This window comes from Oryctolagus cuniculus, chromosome 15 (genome assembly GCF_964237555.1).
Source record: "Oryctolagus cuniculus chromosome 15, mOryCun1.1, whole genome shotgun sequence".
NCBI classification, from domain to species: Eukaryota; Metazoa; Chordata; class Mammalia; order Lagomorpha; family Leporidae; genus Oryctolagus; species Oryctolagus cuniculus.
Window position 1 is genome coordinate 13,491,554 of NC_091446.1, and position 16,705 is coordinate 13,508,258.

General features: G+C 49.8%; 1 protein-coding gene across 3 annotated transcripts in view; it reads right to left on the minus strand.

Moving 5' to 3' along the window:
- Positions 1-16,705, minus strand: part of ENO4 (enolase 4) — a 29,854-nt gene that overhangs the window by 6,844 nt on the left and 6,305 nt on the right. For 2 of the 3 annotated variants that reach the window (XM_070057161.1, XM_070057160.1), the window contains 7 exons: positions 15,009-15,154; positions 13,211-13,380; positions 12,987-13,118; positions 11,322-11,375; positions 9,140-9,196; positions 3,988-4,155; positions 776-901 (listed from right to left, as the gene is read on the minus strand). In XM_070057161.1, coding sequence (XP_069913262.1) covers positions 776-901; positions 3,988-4,155; positions 9,140-9,196; positions 11,322-11,375; positions 12,987-13,118; positions 13,211-13,380; positions 15,009-15,154 — 853 coding nt within the window. The remainder of the gene's footprint in view (positions 1-775; positions 902-3,987; positions 4,156-9,139; positions 9,197-11,321; positions 11,376-12,986; positions 13,119-13,210; positions 13,381-15,008; positions 15,155-16,705) is intronic. The other variant, XM_070057158.1, reaches the window with a different exon arrangement.

The window sequence follows — 16,705 nt, forward strand, 5'->3', positions numbered from 1 at the left end:
GTCACAGGTGCTGGCCTAGCCCGCTGGGCCCTTTAGCAGGCAAACAACCTTTGTCAGAGGTGCCTGTTTGAGTGGATCACACAACCTCAGATCTCAAACCTTTTAGAAGTGTAGCTTTGCCTCGCGACGGAGGTGCCTGCAACCCTCGTTGGCGTGCCCGGGCCCAATTTCCAGCGTGGCTCCTGACTCTGGCTTTCCGGCCAGGGCAGACCTGGGGAGAGGCAGTGGCGATGGCTCAAGTCACTGGGCTCCTGCCACCTGTGAGGGAGACCTGGATTGAGTGCCTGGCACCTAGCCCTGGCCCCTGCCATTGAAGGCATTTGGGGAATGAACCAGTGGACAGGAGTTCTCTCTCTCTGCCTCTCAAATTAAAAAAAAAAAAAAAAAGTTTAAAAAATATGGCTTTATTACTTGTATTCTGAGGTAGTAAGTGGATTTAGGCTAAAAAATGGCCTCCAGAACTCCTTCTCCATGAGCACACGGAAGTGATCTGTGATTAACCCACTGACTCACCACCTGGCACGCAGAGGCGATTTTGCTCAGTTAGCTGCCTGTCAATACCCAAGTACTCCCGCGGGGTTCCCAGTGGCTTGTTTCATTCCACGTGACAGGCACACGCCTGCGTGATTGTGTGCTGCTATTCATGTGCTTAGTAAGCGCCTGTTCTAAATGCCGACATGAAGCAACTCAGCCTCAGCCCAAATTACAACACATTTCAAATGACAGAGCTTTTCCTCTGTTTTGTTATAAAACTGAAAAGGTGCGTTCTGCTTACCTCCTTCCTGAAAGGATCAATTAAGGCGATGATGGCCGGGTACTTGCTGATCAGGTCCACGTACAGGTCAACCATCTCGGCTGCGTTTTTGTATGTGCCCATTGCCACTTCGTACTTTCCTCGACTCTGACAGGTGCAAGGACAGTACCAAAGGGTAACAATGCATTCTCCAAATGCTATAGATGCGATTCAACACCCCCCACCCCCCGTTTTATTTACTTATTTGAGAGTTAGAGTTACAGAGAGAGGGAGAGACACAGGGAGAGGTCTTCCATCCGCTGGTTCACTCCCCAAATGGCCGCAATGGCTGGAGCTGTATCGATCCGAAGCCAGGAGCTTCCTCCAGGTCTCCAACACGGGTGCAGGGGCCCAAGGACTTGGGCGATCCTCCATCACCCTCCCAGGCCACAGCAGAGAGCTGGATCAGAAGAGGAGCAGCCAGGACCTGAACCGGTGCCCATATGGGATTCCGGCGCTGGAGGCAAAGGCTTAGCCTACTATGCCACAGCACCGGCCCCTCCTTGGTTTCTTATGAAAGATTGTAAACATCCTTTCCAGGCCACATTCGCCTGAGCAATCTATGCATTTCACCTTAAGTAGCTTGTAAATATTAACCTGGGAAGTCAAGTCACGGTTCCTCTTCCCACAGACTTCAGATGCAAGTTGTACAAGAAGACAGCAGGTGCAGAGTAGGAGGGGAATCCTTTCTTGCCTAGATTTAGGCCATGGTGCATAACTGCCACTATACTGACTGCCTGGGCGCATGGACAATAACAAGTTCAAAGAACAACAAACGGAACAGCAGTGCACACCTGCCCACTCACCAGAACTCTCTTTCAACTCCCTGTGACAAACAGCCTGCTTCCTTTAAACACTAAAATCTGAAAGCAGGGCTTTGAGATACGAAATGTAAAGTGATGTATGTAACGGTGTCTTTCCAGGTAGCACACAACGTCTCATAGTAACGGTGTCATCCTGAAAGTAGGCTTCTAGTGGATTCTGTTCACGTGAGGTGTGAAAAGCCCCAGTCGTTATGTATAGGAGAAGACTAGGCCGGCAGATCCAGTTTAGTCTTTCTGAAAACCAAAGCACTTTCTCTTGATTTTTCACGGCAGAAAGAGGGAGGGAGGGAGGGAGGTTGAGACAAAGATGTTCATCTGCTGGTTCACTTCCTAGATGCCTACAGCAGTTGGGGCTTGGGCTGAAGCCAGGAGCCAGGAACTCAGTCCAGGTCTCCCACGTGGGCGGCAGAGACTCAACTCCTTGAGCCGTCACTGCTGTGCGTTCGCAGGGAGCCTGAATCGGAAGGCGAGCCAGGACTTGCTCCTAGGCTCTCTCACAGGGGACGCACGCACCCCAGGTGGACACTTAGCTGCTGTGCAAAGTGCCGTCCCCACAAAGCTGCGCACTTTTAAGTCTGTGATCAGGAGTGGCCCCCGGGGTCCTTAGGTGCTGGGAGGGAGATGGGCCCGAGCAGACGGGCTGTTTCCTTTGCTAATGCCTTCCTGCTGCGGCGCTGCTAAGACAACGGACTCCATTGGAAGTAAGCAGGTCCCGAGAAGCCCATAATTAAAGGAAGTTTTTACATTTTTCACAGGAAAAAACAGCAAGAACTTCAGCTGCTTCTATAATACAAAGCTTAAAAATCTTATCTTGTCAGTGAGGAAATACTAATGACTCACATTATGTAAGAATTATCTGATATCAAGCTAATACATTTTACTGCATATAAGCAACAAATACCCATTCTAGTCAGTACTGGCAGTAAGTATATTCATCATTCTCAGTATACGCTGCTGATGGAAACATGCAATTCTTTTTCTTAATGGTATGCCTAGGAACCAATTATTAGGTGAAGAATAGGAAATTAAACATTCCTTTATGAGCTTAGTTTCTTTAGAAAAGTCAAAGAACTTTTAGAAATCAGCTGAAACTTAGATTCTCATGTACATTTTCAGAAGTTCCTTTATATTTAAAGTAAGAATCACAGTTAAAGCAGAATCCCGTGCAGTCGTGGCCCCTAAACATGATAAATGTTATCAAATCACTATAAATGCATGCCAGAATGCTGGGCATTTGAGAAAGCTTAGCATTTCCGTATCTGAAAATAGAAAATATATGTGTGTATAAGAGAACTGCTAATAGATTTTCTAGCACCAGTTTCTCAAGGACTGGGAACATATAAAAGTTTTCCTTCCTTCCTTTCTTCCATCTTTCCTTCCATATTTTTGAAAACCAGAGACTGAGATCTTCTATTAGCTGGTTCACCCCCCAAATGTCCACAGCAGCTGGGCGTAGGCCAGGCCAAAGCCAGGAGCCTGACACTCAGCCCAGGTCTCCAGCGCTTGAGTCACCCCCTGCTGCTTCCCAAGGTGCACACGAGCTGTAATCCGAAGCCAGCTCGAACCAGGGCACCCCAATATGGGATGTAGGTAACCCAAACGTCTTAATCACTGCTCCAAACACCTGCTACAGAACATTTTCAATGAATCTGTTTCCATTCACTTTCTTTTTAAAATAGGAAACTTCAAAAAGTCTGTGGAATAACACATAAGTTTAGTACAAAACATTAAAACCCCATGCAAACAGTCTGCTCAAAGCTCATGGAAAATGGCTGTTATGGAAATATGGCATATGGATTTTACATTTCCACCAAAATAAACTATCTTTTAGCTTCACTTTTCCACAGACTTTTTGAAGTCCCCATGTTGCTCGCTCTCTGCAGGTGGCGTCTCCCAGGTGAGGTGTCACCAGTGAGGCTGTGTCCTCCTCAGGTCACGCTCAATACTGTGATGCATTGAGTCAGATTGAAAACGCATTTGTCATAAATTTCAATCACTTGGGAATATTTTTATATGTGAAAAGCACAAACACTAAGAAGCACACATCTAGAAGTCTACCAAGTCACAGGTAAACCACCCCGCTTCGCATGCTTGTCTAACTCAGTTTTTACGAAATGACTGCACACACAAAACATACCAGGTAACTTATTGGGCAGTAGCTCTCATGAGGACAGTGTAGCAACCCATCTTCCATTAGCTAACTTGACTTTCTCAACTCCATTTATATTTGGTTCCCTCACACCATATTAATTAAAAAAAAAAGACCAATAGGATTGGTTTGGAAAATACTCAGATGAGCTCTGCTTTTAAGTTCTGAGTTAAAACTCCTGGACCTAAACCAGAAGAGAACATTCTGCAGTGGAAACTTACATAGTCCATCAGCTCATGGCCAGCACAGTTGATGGCTAAATGCAGATCTGTTCCCAGCTCCAGCTCCAGGCTGGCACAGATGCCCTGTAGTAGAAGCAGCGGCTGCTCTATGGTGTCACAGTTAACGGTTAAACAGCCAAGATGGGTCATCTTTCCGGTGATGGGCTGCTGCAAGAAGGAAAGACACGGAGGCGTCAGTACAGCACGCTCGGTCCACGGAGCATCCTGGGACAGGCATGGGGTGACCGGACTCTGCTCCCCAAAGGGCAGGTCCTGTGCTGCCACACCAATCCCCCCTCCAGGTCCGACTCCCGGGACTTTGGGCGTACAGTTCCCCTGGTTTTCTTATTCCCAACATTTTCCAGGTTTGATCTGGGACCAGCTTTCTCTCTCTTCTAATATTTTGTTTGTTTATTTGATAGAGTTATATATAGAGAGAGGGAGACAGAGAGGTCTTCCATCCACTGGTTCACTCTACAGATGGCCTCAATGGCCAGGGCTGGCCTGGGCCGAAGCCAGGAATCGGGAGCTTCTTCTGGGTCTCTCATATGGTAGCAGGGTCCTCAAACACTTGGGCCATCTTCTGTTCTTTTTCCAGATGCATTAGCAGGGAGCTAGATTGGGGAGCAGATAGCACACGAACTGATGCCCATATGGGATGCCAGTGTTGCAGGTGGTGGCTTAACCCACTACGCCACAGCACCGGCCCCACACTTTTCTTGTTAGTATAGCTATTTGTCTGTCAGCTCTGCCATTGCAGTGGGGGCGGGGTGCTAGCCTGAGCCGAGCCACCTGGCTTGCGAGTGTCCAGTCTATCCCTGTAAAGAGCCATTCAGCCCACCTAATGCTGCCAGTCCTCCCAAACCTGCCCTTTTTCCTGTGGTCTGTTTTCCTCCAGGCAAACATGACTGGTAAAAATGTCACCCTCCTTTAGGAAAAAGTGCTGTTTTTAAAAGTGTTGAAAACTCTGGCAGAAAGGACACAAGACTGAGGACGAATTTCAGCAGAAGCTCTGGGGATGCCAACGACCCCGGGAAAGGCACGCGCTGCTCCCGCCAAGTCCGCTTCGGTGTGCGCTCGGTGGGCACTGCGACCTGCACAGCTGGAAGCTGAGGCAGCCTCTGTGGTTCTGGGCTTGAAACTCACATGTTTGTAGAGTTCATGGGCTCAAGAACAAGCATGTACGGGGAGAAATGTTTTCTGTTTTCTAGTAACAGCAAGTTAATTATAAAACCCAGCCAATGGTTTCAATATCAATGAGAGGAAGCTTTTATTCCTACAACAAAGGAATAGGTGGGACAATTTTTTGTCTATCGATGGAGCTTCATTACCTAATCTTCTAAATTACGAAAGCACTTACTTGGTGCTTCCTAAGTGGTGGGTCTCATCCTACGCATGTCACGTGAATAAAATTCATTCACTCCTTACACCAACCCCTGAAGCTCGTACCATGACTATGTTCATTTCACAGGGAATATAGTTGACCTGGAACAGATTTTAATCTGGGAAATTTGACTGCAAGAGTCTACGCCCCTGACTCTGGTGTGGTTGCTCCTCTAGACTGTAACCTCTAACCCGCTCCTACCAGGGCAAAAGACAGCAAGCTGATCGTGAGAAGGGCTGGGCTTGGTCTGAGAGCCTCAGAACACAGGAGACAACCTGCGGACTGGAAGGAACAGCACTGCGAATCACTGCTCCTTCGCCATCCCCAGCCCCCTTGCAAAGCCTAGGGTTAGGAGTGTTGCACTCACTCTGCCATAGACAGCTATCAAGTATCTGACGTCCTGCTGTGTCTGCTCCTGTCTCTTGTTTCTTGAGTTTCCCTGTGTTGAGAAACTACATTTCTCTTTACCAAGGCCTCTATTTTCCTAGCCCCTCTTCTCTTGAGCTCCCCAGATTCCGCAGTCCCTGATGGGAGAGCAGAGCTAAGATTTCTGGCTTTCAGAGCAAATCCTGCAGATGGGAGCAGCCTCCACTCACATGCATCATCTCCTGGATTCTCGCGGACTGTTCCGCTTGTACTGTTGACAGCCTGGGCACGTAGCAGGTCATGGCAGGGTACCCACCATCACCAAAGAGATGGGCCAGTCAAGCTCAGATGTTTCCCAGGGCTCCCAGGCCAGCGTGGTCATTTGCACAAGGAGGAATGTTTGTCAAATCTGAGTTCCTACCCGTGGTTCATCTGAAATGGTGCTTTGGTGCCTTTTGGGGACCAGATGGAAAGAATGGCCTTCTTTTTGCCCCTTTTCAGGCTCACTTTGGCAGTAGTAAAACGAAAGCCTAAAGCACGCTATCCACCTTTAGCTGGTTACCAGGAGGTTCAGCTCCCCATACGCTTCACCTACAGGGTCAAAGGCCACCCTCCGACTTGTAAACGCTTCCAAGCCTCAGATTTTAGCTGGACAGGCAACTTTTGGCAGTGATGGCCAGTTGCCTGGAAGACGGGGATTAGTGTTCATGGAGCAATGTGGGGAGCAAACCGGACTAGACTGTTACTGGAATTAAGACTTATTCTATGCATCTGCTCTCCCACAATATGGCGCTGGGAGAGAAGTAAACAGCTTCCGCACAGCTGCCTCCAGTTCAACCAATTAACTGTAGGACTTGCTCCTGATTGGAGGAGAGCAGCGTACTCGGCGTGTGGGCAGCCAAGTTGGGATTGGCGGAGGAGGACTATAAAGGAGGAGAGAGACAGCATGCACCAGGAACATCTATGGGGAACATCTAAGGGAACCCGTGCAGCCCCTGAAGAAAGCCGGCCGGCGGTGTGCCGCTCCCCTGCGGAAGTGGGGAATGTGGCCAGGGGGAACTGCCCTTCCACGGAGGTGGAAGGGATAGTAGCCAACCCGGGAAGAACCAGCAGCAAACCCGGGGAGGGCCGAGCAGACGAAAGAACAGCGCAGAGTCCTGTGTTGCTCCTCCACGAAGACGGGGAGCGACATAATGGTGCCGTGACTCGGATATGAAGCCTAGGCAGGGTTTAGTGTCGTTCCCCCACGAAGACGGGGAGCGACATAATGGTGCCGTGACTCGGAATAGGAAACCTAGGACGGATAGGAAACTTAGGAGGGGAGAAACGGGAAGAAGCAGGAAAATACCGGAGAGAGAGACTAGCAAAGAGCCTAGGGGAAAGCCGGACGAGAAAGGTGCCGGAAGAAGCTATTGAAAGCCTAGGCATAGACTTGGATATGGACTGTGGGAAAGAAGTTAGGATTGAAAGTGAAAGTGAAAGCTTTCATAGACTCGGATGCGGACTATGGCGGGGAAGCTAGGAGACTGAAAGCGAAAGTGAAACCTGGAGGAGGCTTGGACTCGGATACGGACTGTGGGGAGAAGCCAGGAGAAATGAGAGGAATATTGTTGGAAGAAAACTTAGGGAAACATACCGGGTAGAGAAAAATGTTAGGGAAATTGAAGCCGCGGGGGGCAGGCCGAGGCGGAAACGAAAGCCACTTTGGGATTCTCAAGTTAGCCCGGGAATAGGGGGCGAAAAGTTGAAACCAGAAGCTGAGACGCAAGCCAGATTGGGATCCGTCTGATTAGCCCGGGGAGCAAAGGACGGGAAGCCAAACCGTGGGGCGGAGACGTACGCTGGGTTGAATTCGCCAGGCTAGCCCGGGGAACTTGGATTGAATGCTAGTGGTGGAGACGCAAGCTACGCTGTGTTACTCGCGGAAGCCGCCGCGTGCAGAGAGAGCACGGGGCGTGAATAGATAGGGAACGCTGGCGTAGGCCGTGGTTCAGACGCGAAAGGGTTAAGCGTGGAGACCGCGGAGCGGGAGCGCGCGAAGCCTAGCCGCGCAAAGCCGGGAAGCTGCGCAGATGAGAGAGGCGCGCGGGCTGAAGCGGCGCAGAGCCGGGAACCCGCCGGCGGGGCGAGGTGCCGGAAAGCTGCGGGGATAAGAGAAACAGAAGTTTTAGAAGTAAAGTGAGAGAAATAGGAATGCTGGCAGACAGAAGTAAAATGGGAGAAATAGAAATGCCCGGAGATAGAGAAATAGAGAAAAATAAGGCCTCCCCTCAACATGCCAATTAGAAGGCTTGGATTCGGTCTGCCCGATTAGTGAGGCAATGAGTACCTGGGCGGCTAGCCGCAGGTCACCGAAGACAGGCACGAATTAACATCAGTAAAGCTTCCCCACAATGCAACAATTAGGAGGCTTGGATTCGGTCTGCCTGATTTAAGGCGGTAAGCGCCAGCAAAGCTCGACCAGAGTATGAGCTGCAGGTCACCGAAGATAGGCACGAACCAACACTAATAAGTCTCCCCCACAATAAGGCAATGAGAAGGCTTGGATTCGGTTTGCCTGATAGGTCTTGTAAGTCCCCTGCAGGCAGAGCAGAGCATGCACTGCAGGGCACCGAACACAGGCACGCATCAGCGCCTAAAAACCTCCTCACAATGGCGAAGAGAGGACCCGGATTCGGTTTTCCTGATTGATAGGACTTGTAAGAGCCTGTGGCAACTCTAGCAAGTAGAGCAGAGTGTGTGCTGCGGGACACCGAAGACAGGCGCGTATCAACGCCAAAAATAAAAAGAAAGGGGGATCTGTGGGGAGCAAACCGGACTAGACTGTTACTGGAATTAAGACTTATTCTATGCATCTGCTCTCCCACAATATGGCGCTGGGAGAGAAGTAAACAGCTTCCGCACAGCTGCCTCCAGTTCAACCAATTAACTGTAGGACTTGCTCCTGATTGGAGGAGAGCAGCGTACTCGGCGTGTGGGCAGCCAAGTTGGGATTGGCGGAGGAGGACTATAAAGGAGGAGAGAGACGGCATGCACCAGGAACATCTATGGGGAACATCTAAGGGAACCCGTGCAGCCCCTGAAGAAAGCCGGCCGGCGGTGTGCCGCTCCCCTGCGGAAGTGGGGAATGTGGCCAGGGGGAACTGCCCTTCCACGGAGGTGGAAGGGATAGTAGCCAACCCGGGAAGAACCAGCAGCAAACCCGGGGAGGGCCGAGCAGACGAAAGAACAGCGCAGGGTCCTGTGTTGCTCCTCCACGAAGACGGGGAGCGACAGAGCAATATCACTGTATAAATTCTGTTTTCCTGAGCTCTGGCCTCGGAGCAAAATGACCATGGGAGAGAAAACAGGAATCTGTCCCTGCTGTCATCGTTTGCTGGGTAAACAATCAGGCATACTCACTTGACCCTTCTTGTTCCCGTTGTGTCCTTTTTTGGTCTCGGCTTTTGGAGGAAGAGGCTGTGAGACAGGAAATAAAAATATCACTTGGGATTTTTGGACATGTGTGTGTCAACAAATGGTTTAGGTCTCTGGCCTGTCCACTGCTCCAGGGCTCTGCCAGTCCCGTGTGAATCTCATACACACTCACACACAAACACATGGCATGCACACGTAACACACAAACGTGGATGACGCCAGCCACACCCTATTTTCATGAGCTCCAAGGATTCCTCAAATTCAGGATCATGTTCTCCTCAGCTCCTTCTCACCTTCTACCCCTCGTCACACACATGGGCGTGCACCCATCCTGCCGGTGCAGCCAGTCTGTTTTGCAGGGGGGCACACATTCCCTCCTTGCCCTTGAGAAGTCACGCCCCGGTGGGCCTAGCTTTTACAGGCCCCACACCCTGTTTTGAATATCCTGATGTTACACTGTCTCCTGCAGGCTGGATTTGACTTTCAGAAACCCGAAGACCACTGAATCTGGTCAATCTGGTGGGCATAATGGCACTGGAAGTTAAAAGCCAAGATCATTCCAAAGAGGCAGCCCTCTTTGGAATACCTCTTTTTAATACCCAACTTTTGGGGTATTATGTGGGGAGCAGCCCGGACTGGACTGAGTTACTGGAATTAAGACTTATTCTATGCATCTGCTCTCCCACAATATGGCGCTGGGAGAGAAGTAAACAGCTTCCGCACAGCTGCCTCCAGTTCAACCAATAAACTGTAGGACTTGCTCCTGATTGGAGAGCAGCGTACTCGGCGTGTGGGCAGCCGAGTTGGGATTGGCGGAGGAGGACTATAAAGGAGGAGAGAGACGGCATGCACCGGGAACATCTAAGGGGAACATCTACCTGAGGAACACCTGTGCAGCCCCCGAGAGAGCCGGCCGGCGGTGTGCCGCTCCCCTGCGGAAGTGGGGAATGTGGCCAGGGGGAACTGCCCTTCCACGGAGGTGGAAGGGATAGTAGCCAACCCGGGAAGAACCAGCAGCAAACCCGGGGAGGGCCGAGCAGACGAAAAGAACAGCGCAGGGTTCTGTGTCGTTCCTCCATGAAGAGGGGGAGCGACAGTATTAAATGCCTATGGTGCAAGGATTTAGTTCCCCTTCCCCGGGATATACTTTAATGCCCAACATTAACTGGCTCTATAAGCTGGGATGTGTTTGTCAAGAATTGGTCTGGCTCACGTGTATTTCATATGAAACACAATTATCTTGTTTCTTTTCATGGTGGAGCCCTCTCAGTTTTCCGTCTCCTGGTACAACACTAATTCAGGAAGCAAACTGATGTGCCAGGCGGGAGAAACCAGTGACGACTGGTTTCTTGCTCTGGTATCTCGGCTCCACCCTGACGGGGAGGGACTCATGCTTCCTCGTGCTACACCCAGTGTGGGATCCTGCACTGGATCCTCGCCTAGAAAAGTGGCATTCATGGGAAAATGAGTGAACTCTGAAGGCTGTAGAGTAGGCAGCAGTAATGTGTCATTTTGGTTTTGACAAATGTGCCACACACTGTATCATCAACATGGGGGCAAAAGGAAGGATATTTGGGAACTCCACAGTATTCTGTAAGCTTTCTGTAAATGTAATGCTCTAAAATATCAATTTGTCTTTTTGTTCCAAAAAGCACCACAGACAAGGCCTGGGTCCCTTCCTTGGCTGCAGGCCTGCATATCACCATGTGCTGGCCTAGTTAGAATATCTTGGGACAACCGGTGACTCCTACACCTGCTTCCCATTGCCCTAGTTAGCATATCTTGGGACAACCTGCGACTCCTATACCTGCCTCCCATCCTTCCTCTGTGACTTGCCTGAGACTGCTACACTGCCAAGGGCCCTTGTTTGCCCAGTGCTTGGATTCAAACCGGGCACAGGAGTGCACTCCACAATGCCTCTGACATCCTTGGGGCCAAATCCTTTCCTTCTTTGTAAGTTCTTAGCACAGAAAGCAAAATGAGACTGTGAACTACCTTAGAAATTGGACCCACAGCCAGTGAGGAAATGTGTACACTTGGTTTAGAGGGAAAGCCCCAAACACATAAATGCATTTTCCATACCAGCATTAGCAAAATGAACCACAGGTTGGCCACCAGATGGTATAGAACTGTCAGCAACCAGAGCCTGGCGGACTTCCCCACATACCGTATCGGCTGTCCTGTTGACATGTTTCTGAATTTCCAGAAGCATTTCCACACCCTGTAAGTAGAATCATCACCATCATCTTCCACAGTCCAGTCTAGACATTTTAAATATTAAGAAATCACACCCCACAAGGCTATTTCTAACTCAGACTGAGGTGCAGAGTGCCTGCTGAGTGGATGGTGCGAGCTCCCACGTCACAGCTTCAATCTTCGCCCCCGGCTTGCTTTGGCGGAGTAGGGGTGAGAGGCTGTGCCTGCTCAGTAGTCTCTCTTCACTGAACACAACCGCCCGCTTCATCGGTTGCATCACACCGGCTTTATTCTCTTTCGTGTCTCTCAGCTAAGCTGGGTGACCTTCTTGCTGTGCGAGTTACGGGTCACCAAGGAGTCTAGATTAGACAGGCTCCATCCGTATAAACCCACTGGCACTTAAAGAGTAGAAAAGTGTGTTGCTGATGATGAGATCCGCACACAGAGACAGATGAAGAACGGCTGGCTGGTGCCCTGCTGCCCAAATAGCACACAAGACCTTAATTAAAGGAAAGATCCTGGCACCAGGACCTGGGCATGGCCCACCAGATAGCAACCCTCGTCACTGCAATTAAGTTGTGAGATGATTTTGTTTAGAATGGAATTATGAGGGCCGGCGCCGCGGCTCACTAGGCTAATCCTCCACCTAGCGGCGCCGGCACACCGGGTTCTAGTCCTGGTCGGGGTGCCGGTTTCTGTCCCGGTTGCCCCTCTTCCAGGCCAGCTCTCTGCTGTGGCCAGGGAGTGCAGTGGAGGATGGCCCAAGTTCTTGGGCCCTGCACCCCATTGGAGACCAGGAGAAGTACCTGGCTCCTGCCATCGGATCAGCGCGCTGGCTGTGGCGGCCATTGGAGGGTGAACCAACGGCAAAGGAAGACCTTTCTGTCTCTCTCTCTCTCTCACTGTCCACTCTGCCTGTTAAAAAAATAAAAATAAAAATAAATAAAAAAATAAAAATAAAATAGAATGGAATTATGAGGAAATGACCTTGAGATTTCCTTTAGCGATTTACACGGACTAGGTAAGACACCACTTGATGCCTTGCCACAGGGGGATTGCACTTTTTGTGGAAACACCCCCTATAAAACGGGAACCTTGCATTCTCCCTAATGTCCAACGGTAGAAGATTTCAGGACGATTCAAAGAGGCACGGGGACTCTTGAGGCCACTGAAGAGCAACGCAGACAAGAGCACGCCTCTGAGTGGTGGCGATGTGACTGAGGGTCCCTTCATTCCACAGACGCCTCCTAAGGGCCAGGCGACGCGCTGGCCATGGAGGTCCCACTGGGTACGGTGAGGTCGCTGGGAAAGCGCCAGCTTCCACCTGCCGCTGCCGTAGGGCACGGAGCAGCCATCCCATCCCCACAGAACAACCTGCTGCACTGCTTCCGGACTGCAGAGCCACGGGTGCCTGGCTTCTCTGCAAGTCGCTAGCGTGAGCCAGTGCTGTGAGGAACCAGACATCCAAGGCCGTGAAATGTTTCCCTTAGGGAAGGTCTTGCTTTCTTCCCACTGCCCCAATTTCCTAAAATAGTTTCCCTCATTTCACATTTCATTCCCTCTCCCTTCGCTTCTCACTAAAAACCTATCAGTGAGTGTTTGTCTTCAGAAAGTCAGCTGAGATCATGGGAGGTACTTGTCTGGTTGTTAATCCGGGATGGGGAATACAAATCACTTCTTTCATTAGATTGAGCTTTCCAGGCGACGACTTCCCACAGCTGATCAGAGCGACCATCAGCAAAGGCATGGTGAGCAGTGCTGGCTCCTCCTGCAACAGGGAGAGCAAGGGCACGTGAGAAACACGGCTCATTGCATTGAGGTTCTCATGGTTCCTCGTAATGGAATCCAAAAGATACGAACCTGACCGTGCTTCAGAGATGCAATATTTAGGTAGAGGGGTCTGTTGCCCAGTATGGCACTGGTTTTGGCAACAGCCAGTGACACGGCCCCTATGGCCATACTGCCATAGAACACAGGCTCAGCAGGTTCTGCAGGTATAATGGGTTTCTCTGTAAGAGTTTCTTTCCTCCCTGGAGAGAAAAACATTGAGAAGATATTTCTTTCTGGGAAGTTCGGCTATAAGAAGAGTGTATATTTCAATGCTTAACTTAGAGACGGGAAGCCCCAGCCAAAAGAAAGGATGAAACTGAAGCTGAGAAAAGCATACTGTCTCCCTGACGTCCCAAGTTTTCTGTTTGTCTTCACTTGCCAATGCTGAAATAACCCTTCACCATAGTTCAGCCTTCTTATGATATTCTAGGCCAATCAGTGTCTTTTCTACAATTCTATGAGGTACACTTTGTTATCTCATGTTCACATGTAACAGAAATCGGATGAAGAGAACTGGGCAGCCTCACAGCCCATCCTGCGTGCATCTCTATCCCCCTACCCGCGGCACACTCTACTTTCTGCTGAACAGCTTTGCTACCTCGCCCTTTCCCTGCCAGCCTCTAACCAGTGCTGCGTTCTAGATGGTCTCCCATCTCTAGAAATGCCTCCCAGATCCTTCCCTCTATCCAGAATCCTTCCCCATCTCCCACTTCAACATCTTCTCAGCCACCTGCGTGGTCAGGTGCCACACAGTCCACCATACGCTTCTCGGGTGCCTCCACAGCCACTGGCCGGGCTCGAGCCCTTGGTGGAGAAGAGGCATGGAAGCGCCTGGTACATGGTAAGTGCTTAGCAAATTACTGTCCCCTACTAATTCCCTTCTCTAAGGCCAGGGTTCTGTCCGCCAAAAGCAACATAAATGGACGTGCCTTTGTGGTCTCTGCCTGTACCTAGGCAGTGGCCATCTCACCCTGTTGAGAGAAGGCTGGTCTAACAACTCTTGCCTTAGGCAATTCTCTTCCCTACTCAGGGCATCAGCATCCAAACTGATAAAATAAGAGACGGTGTCTCCAGGGTCTTTCTGGTCCCGCCCTAGTTCTGGTGCTTTCTTATTCAGTAGACCCAGTTCTGGGGCTTTCTTATTCACTGGACACCCCCATGCCTGTGAGCATTCAGCTGTGCTTGGCGTCACGCTGGGCACTGACATTGGCAGGTTGAAGAGGTCTGACTTATGCCCTCAAGGCCCGTGCTCCGTTTTGACGGCTGTCTGGAACACCCTTACACCATTACAACAAGCTTCAGACTGAACAAACTGGAGGGGCTGAGGTTAACAATCTGCTAGAAGGCATAGAGCCAAGGGCAGGCTGAACCAATAACTTCAATTATTTGTATTAACATAGCAAAGTTTTCTAAGGAAAATGTGTGTGTGTTGCATAGGACTGAGAAAATGTCAGTTGCACATATCGGAGGATCGACGTTCGTTAGACTATGGAGTGGCTGTCTGATGAGGTACTGACGCTTCCAGGGAGCTGCAAGGTCCCTAAGCCAGCGCACCCTCACTCCACTCCACCCTGTGCACTGCCACCATTCCCTGTCTTTAATGAGTGTTCGTCTGTAGGTGAGAAGTCATCTTCGCTTGCAAATAAGCATGGATGGGGGAGCCCTGCCCCCATCCACAGAGCAGCTCCAAGCAAGGAGGCGGCGTGGAGAATGGATGGCACCTGGCCGGAAGCCGAGCTTGGGCCTGCAGCAGAGGCTTGGAAAGGCACCACAAGCTGTGGCCCTGCTTCCCCACACATATCTTGCCAGGGTTAGTGATGTCACTTAACTTGCTTTTGTGGCTTCTTTTTTGTAGGAGGTGCGGGGGGTGGGGGTGGTATTACAGGTGCAGGTATAGACACTGTTGAGTTTTCCAGGTTCTTTTCCAATTCTTTTTTCTCCTTCTCTTCTTGTACTTTATTTGCAAAGAATGTCCTAATGGCAAGAAAACAGGGTTTTACAATGGGATAGCTACAGGTATCATGGTCATTTTGGTCACGCTGTAGAACTGACCACAATGTGCTTCAATCATTAACTCTACTTTTTAGCTATTTAAGAACAAATCCGCTTCAATTTCCAATGACGTTATTATAAAACTGTGTTCAAGAACTCAAATTCATTTTGGCCTGGAAAATACTTAAACATTTCAGGTGCTCATTTTTGAAATTATTTGAACTCTGTTTGCATATTTTTAAAGATTTATTTATTTGAAGGCAGAGTTAGAGAGAGGGAGAGACACAGAGAGAGAAATTTCTATCCACTGGTTCAACCCCAGATGGCCACAAAGCCCAGAGCTGGCCCTGGCTGAAGCCAGGAGCCAGAAACTTCATCCAGGTATACCACATGGGCGGCAGTGGCTCAAGTACTTGCGCCATCTTCTGCTCCTTTCCCAGGCGCATTAGCAGGGAGCTGGATTAGAAGTGGAGCAGCCAGTACACAAACCGGTGCCCATATGGGATACCAGTGTTGCAGGAGACGACCTAACTTGCTACAACACAACCCTGTCCCCCGTTTGCGTTTTTAAAGTAAAATTTGAATACATCATTTGTTCGGGATATCTAGATGTTCTTTTTATGAAAATAACCATCAGAAAACAAAGACACTAAGAACAGACAGTGAAAAATTGCATTATGTGGAGGATGTTTTTAGGGGAACTTAAAATGACTCGTTAAAATAACTTTTGGGGGCTGGCATTGTGGTGTAATGGGTAAAGCCATTGTCACCTGCAGTGTCAGCATCCCAAATGAGCACTGGTTTGAGTGTTGGGCTGCTCTACTTCTGATCCAGGTCTCTGCTATGGCCTGGGAAAGCAGCAGAAGATGGCCCAAGTCCTTGGGCCCCTGCACCCACATGGGAGACCCAGAAGAAGCTCCAGGCTCCTGGCTTCAGAACAGCACAGCTCTGGCCATTGCGGCCAATTGGGGAGTGAACCATTGGATGGAAGACCTCTCTCTCTCTGCCTCTCCTTCTCTCTCTGTGTAACTCTTTCAAATAAATAATCTTTTTTAAAAAAGATTTATTTTATTTATTTGAAAGTCAGAGTTACACAGAGAGAGGTCTTCCATTCACTGGTTCACTCCCAGATGGCTGCAATGGCTACAGCTGTGCCAATCCGAAGCCAGGAGCAAGGAGCTTCTTTCAGGCCCCCATGCAGGTACAGGGGCCCAAGGACTGGGCCATCCTTCATTGCTACCCCAGGTCATAGCAGAGAGCTGGATGGGAAGAGGAGAAGCTAGGACTAGAACTGGCACCCATATGGGATGCCGACGCTTTAAGCCAGGGCTTTAACCCTGCTGCGCCACAGCGTAGGACCCTCAAATAAATAATCTTAAAAATATATAGCTTTTGTGAAATCCTCCATGCGTATATGTAAATAAGAGTTCAGCCTCTAAGAATAAAAAGAAGCTGGAAGCTTCCAAAGACAAAACATAAGCGAATAAAGAGAAAAAGCAGATATGAGAATCAAATTTGCATCAAACAACAACC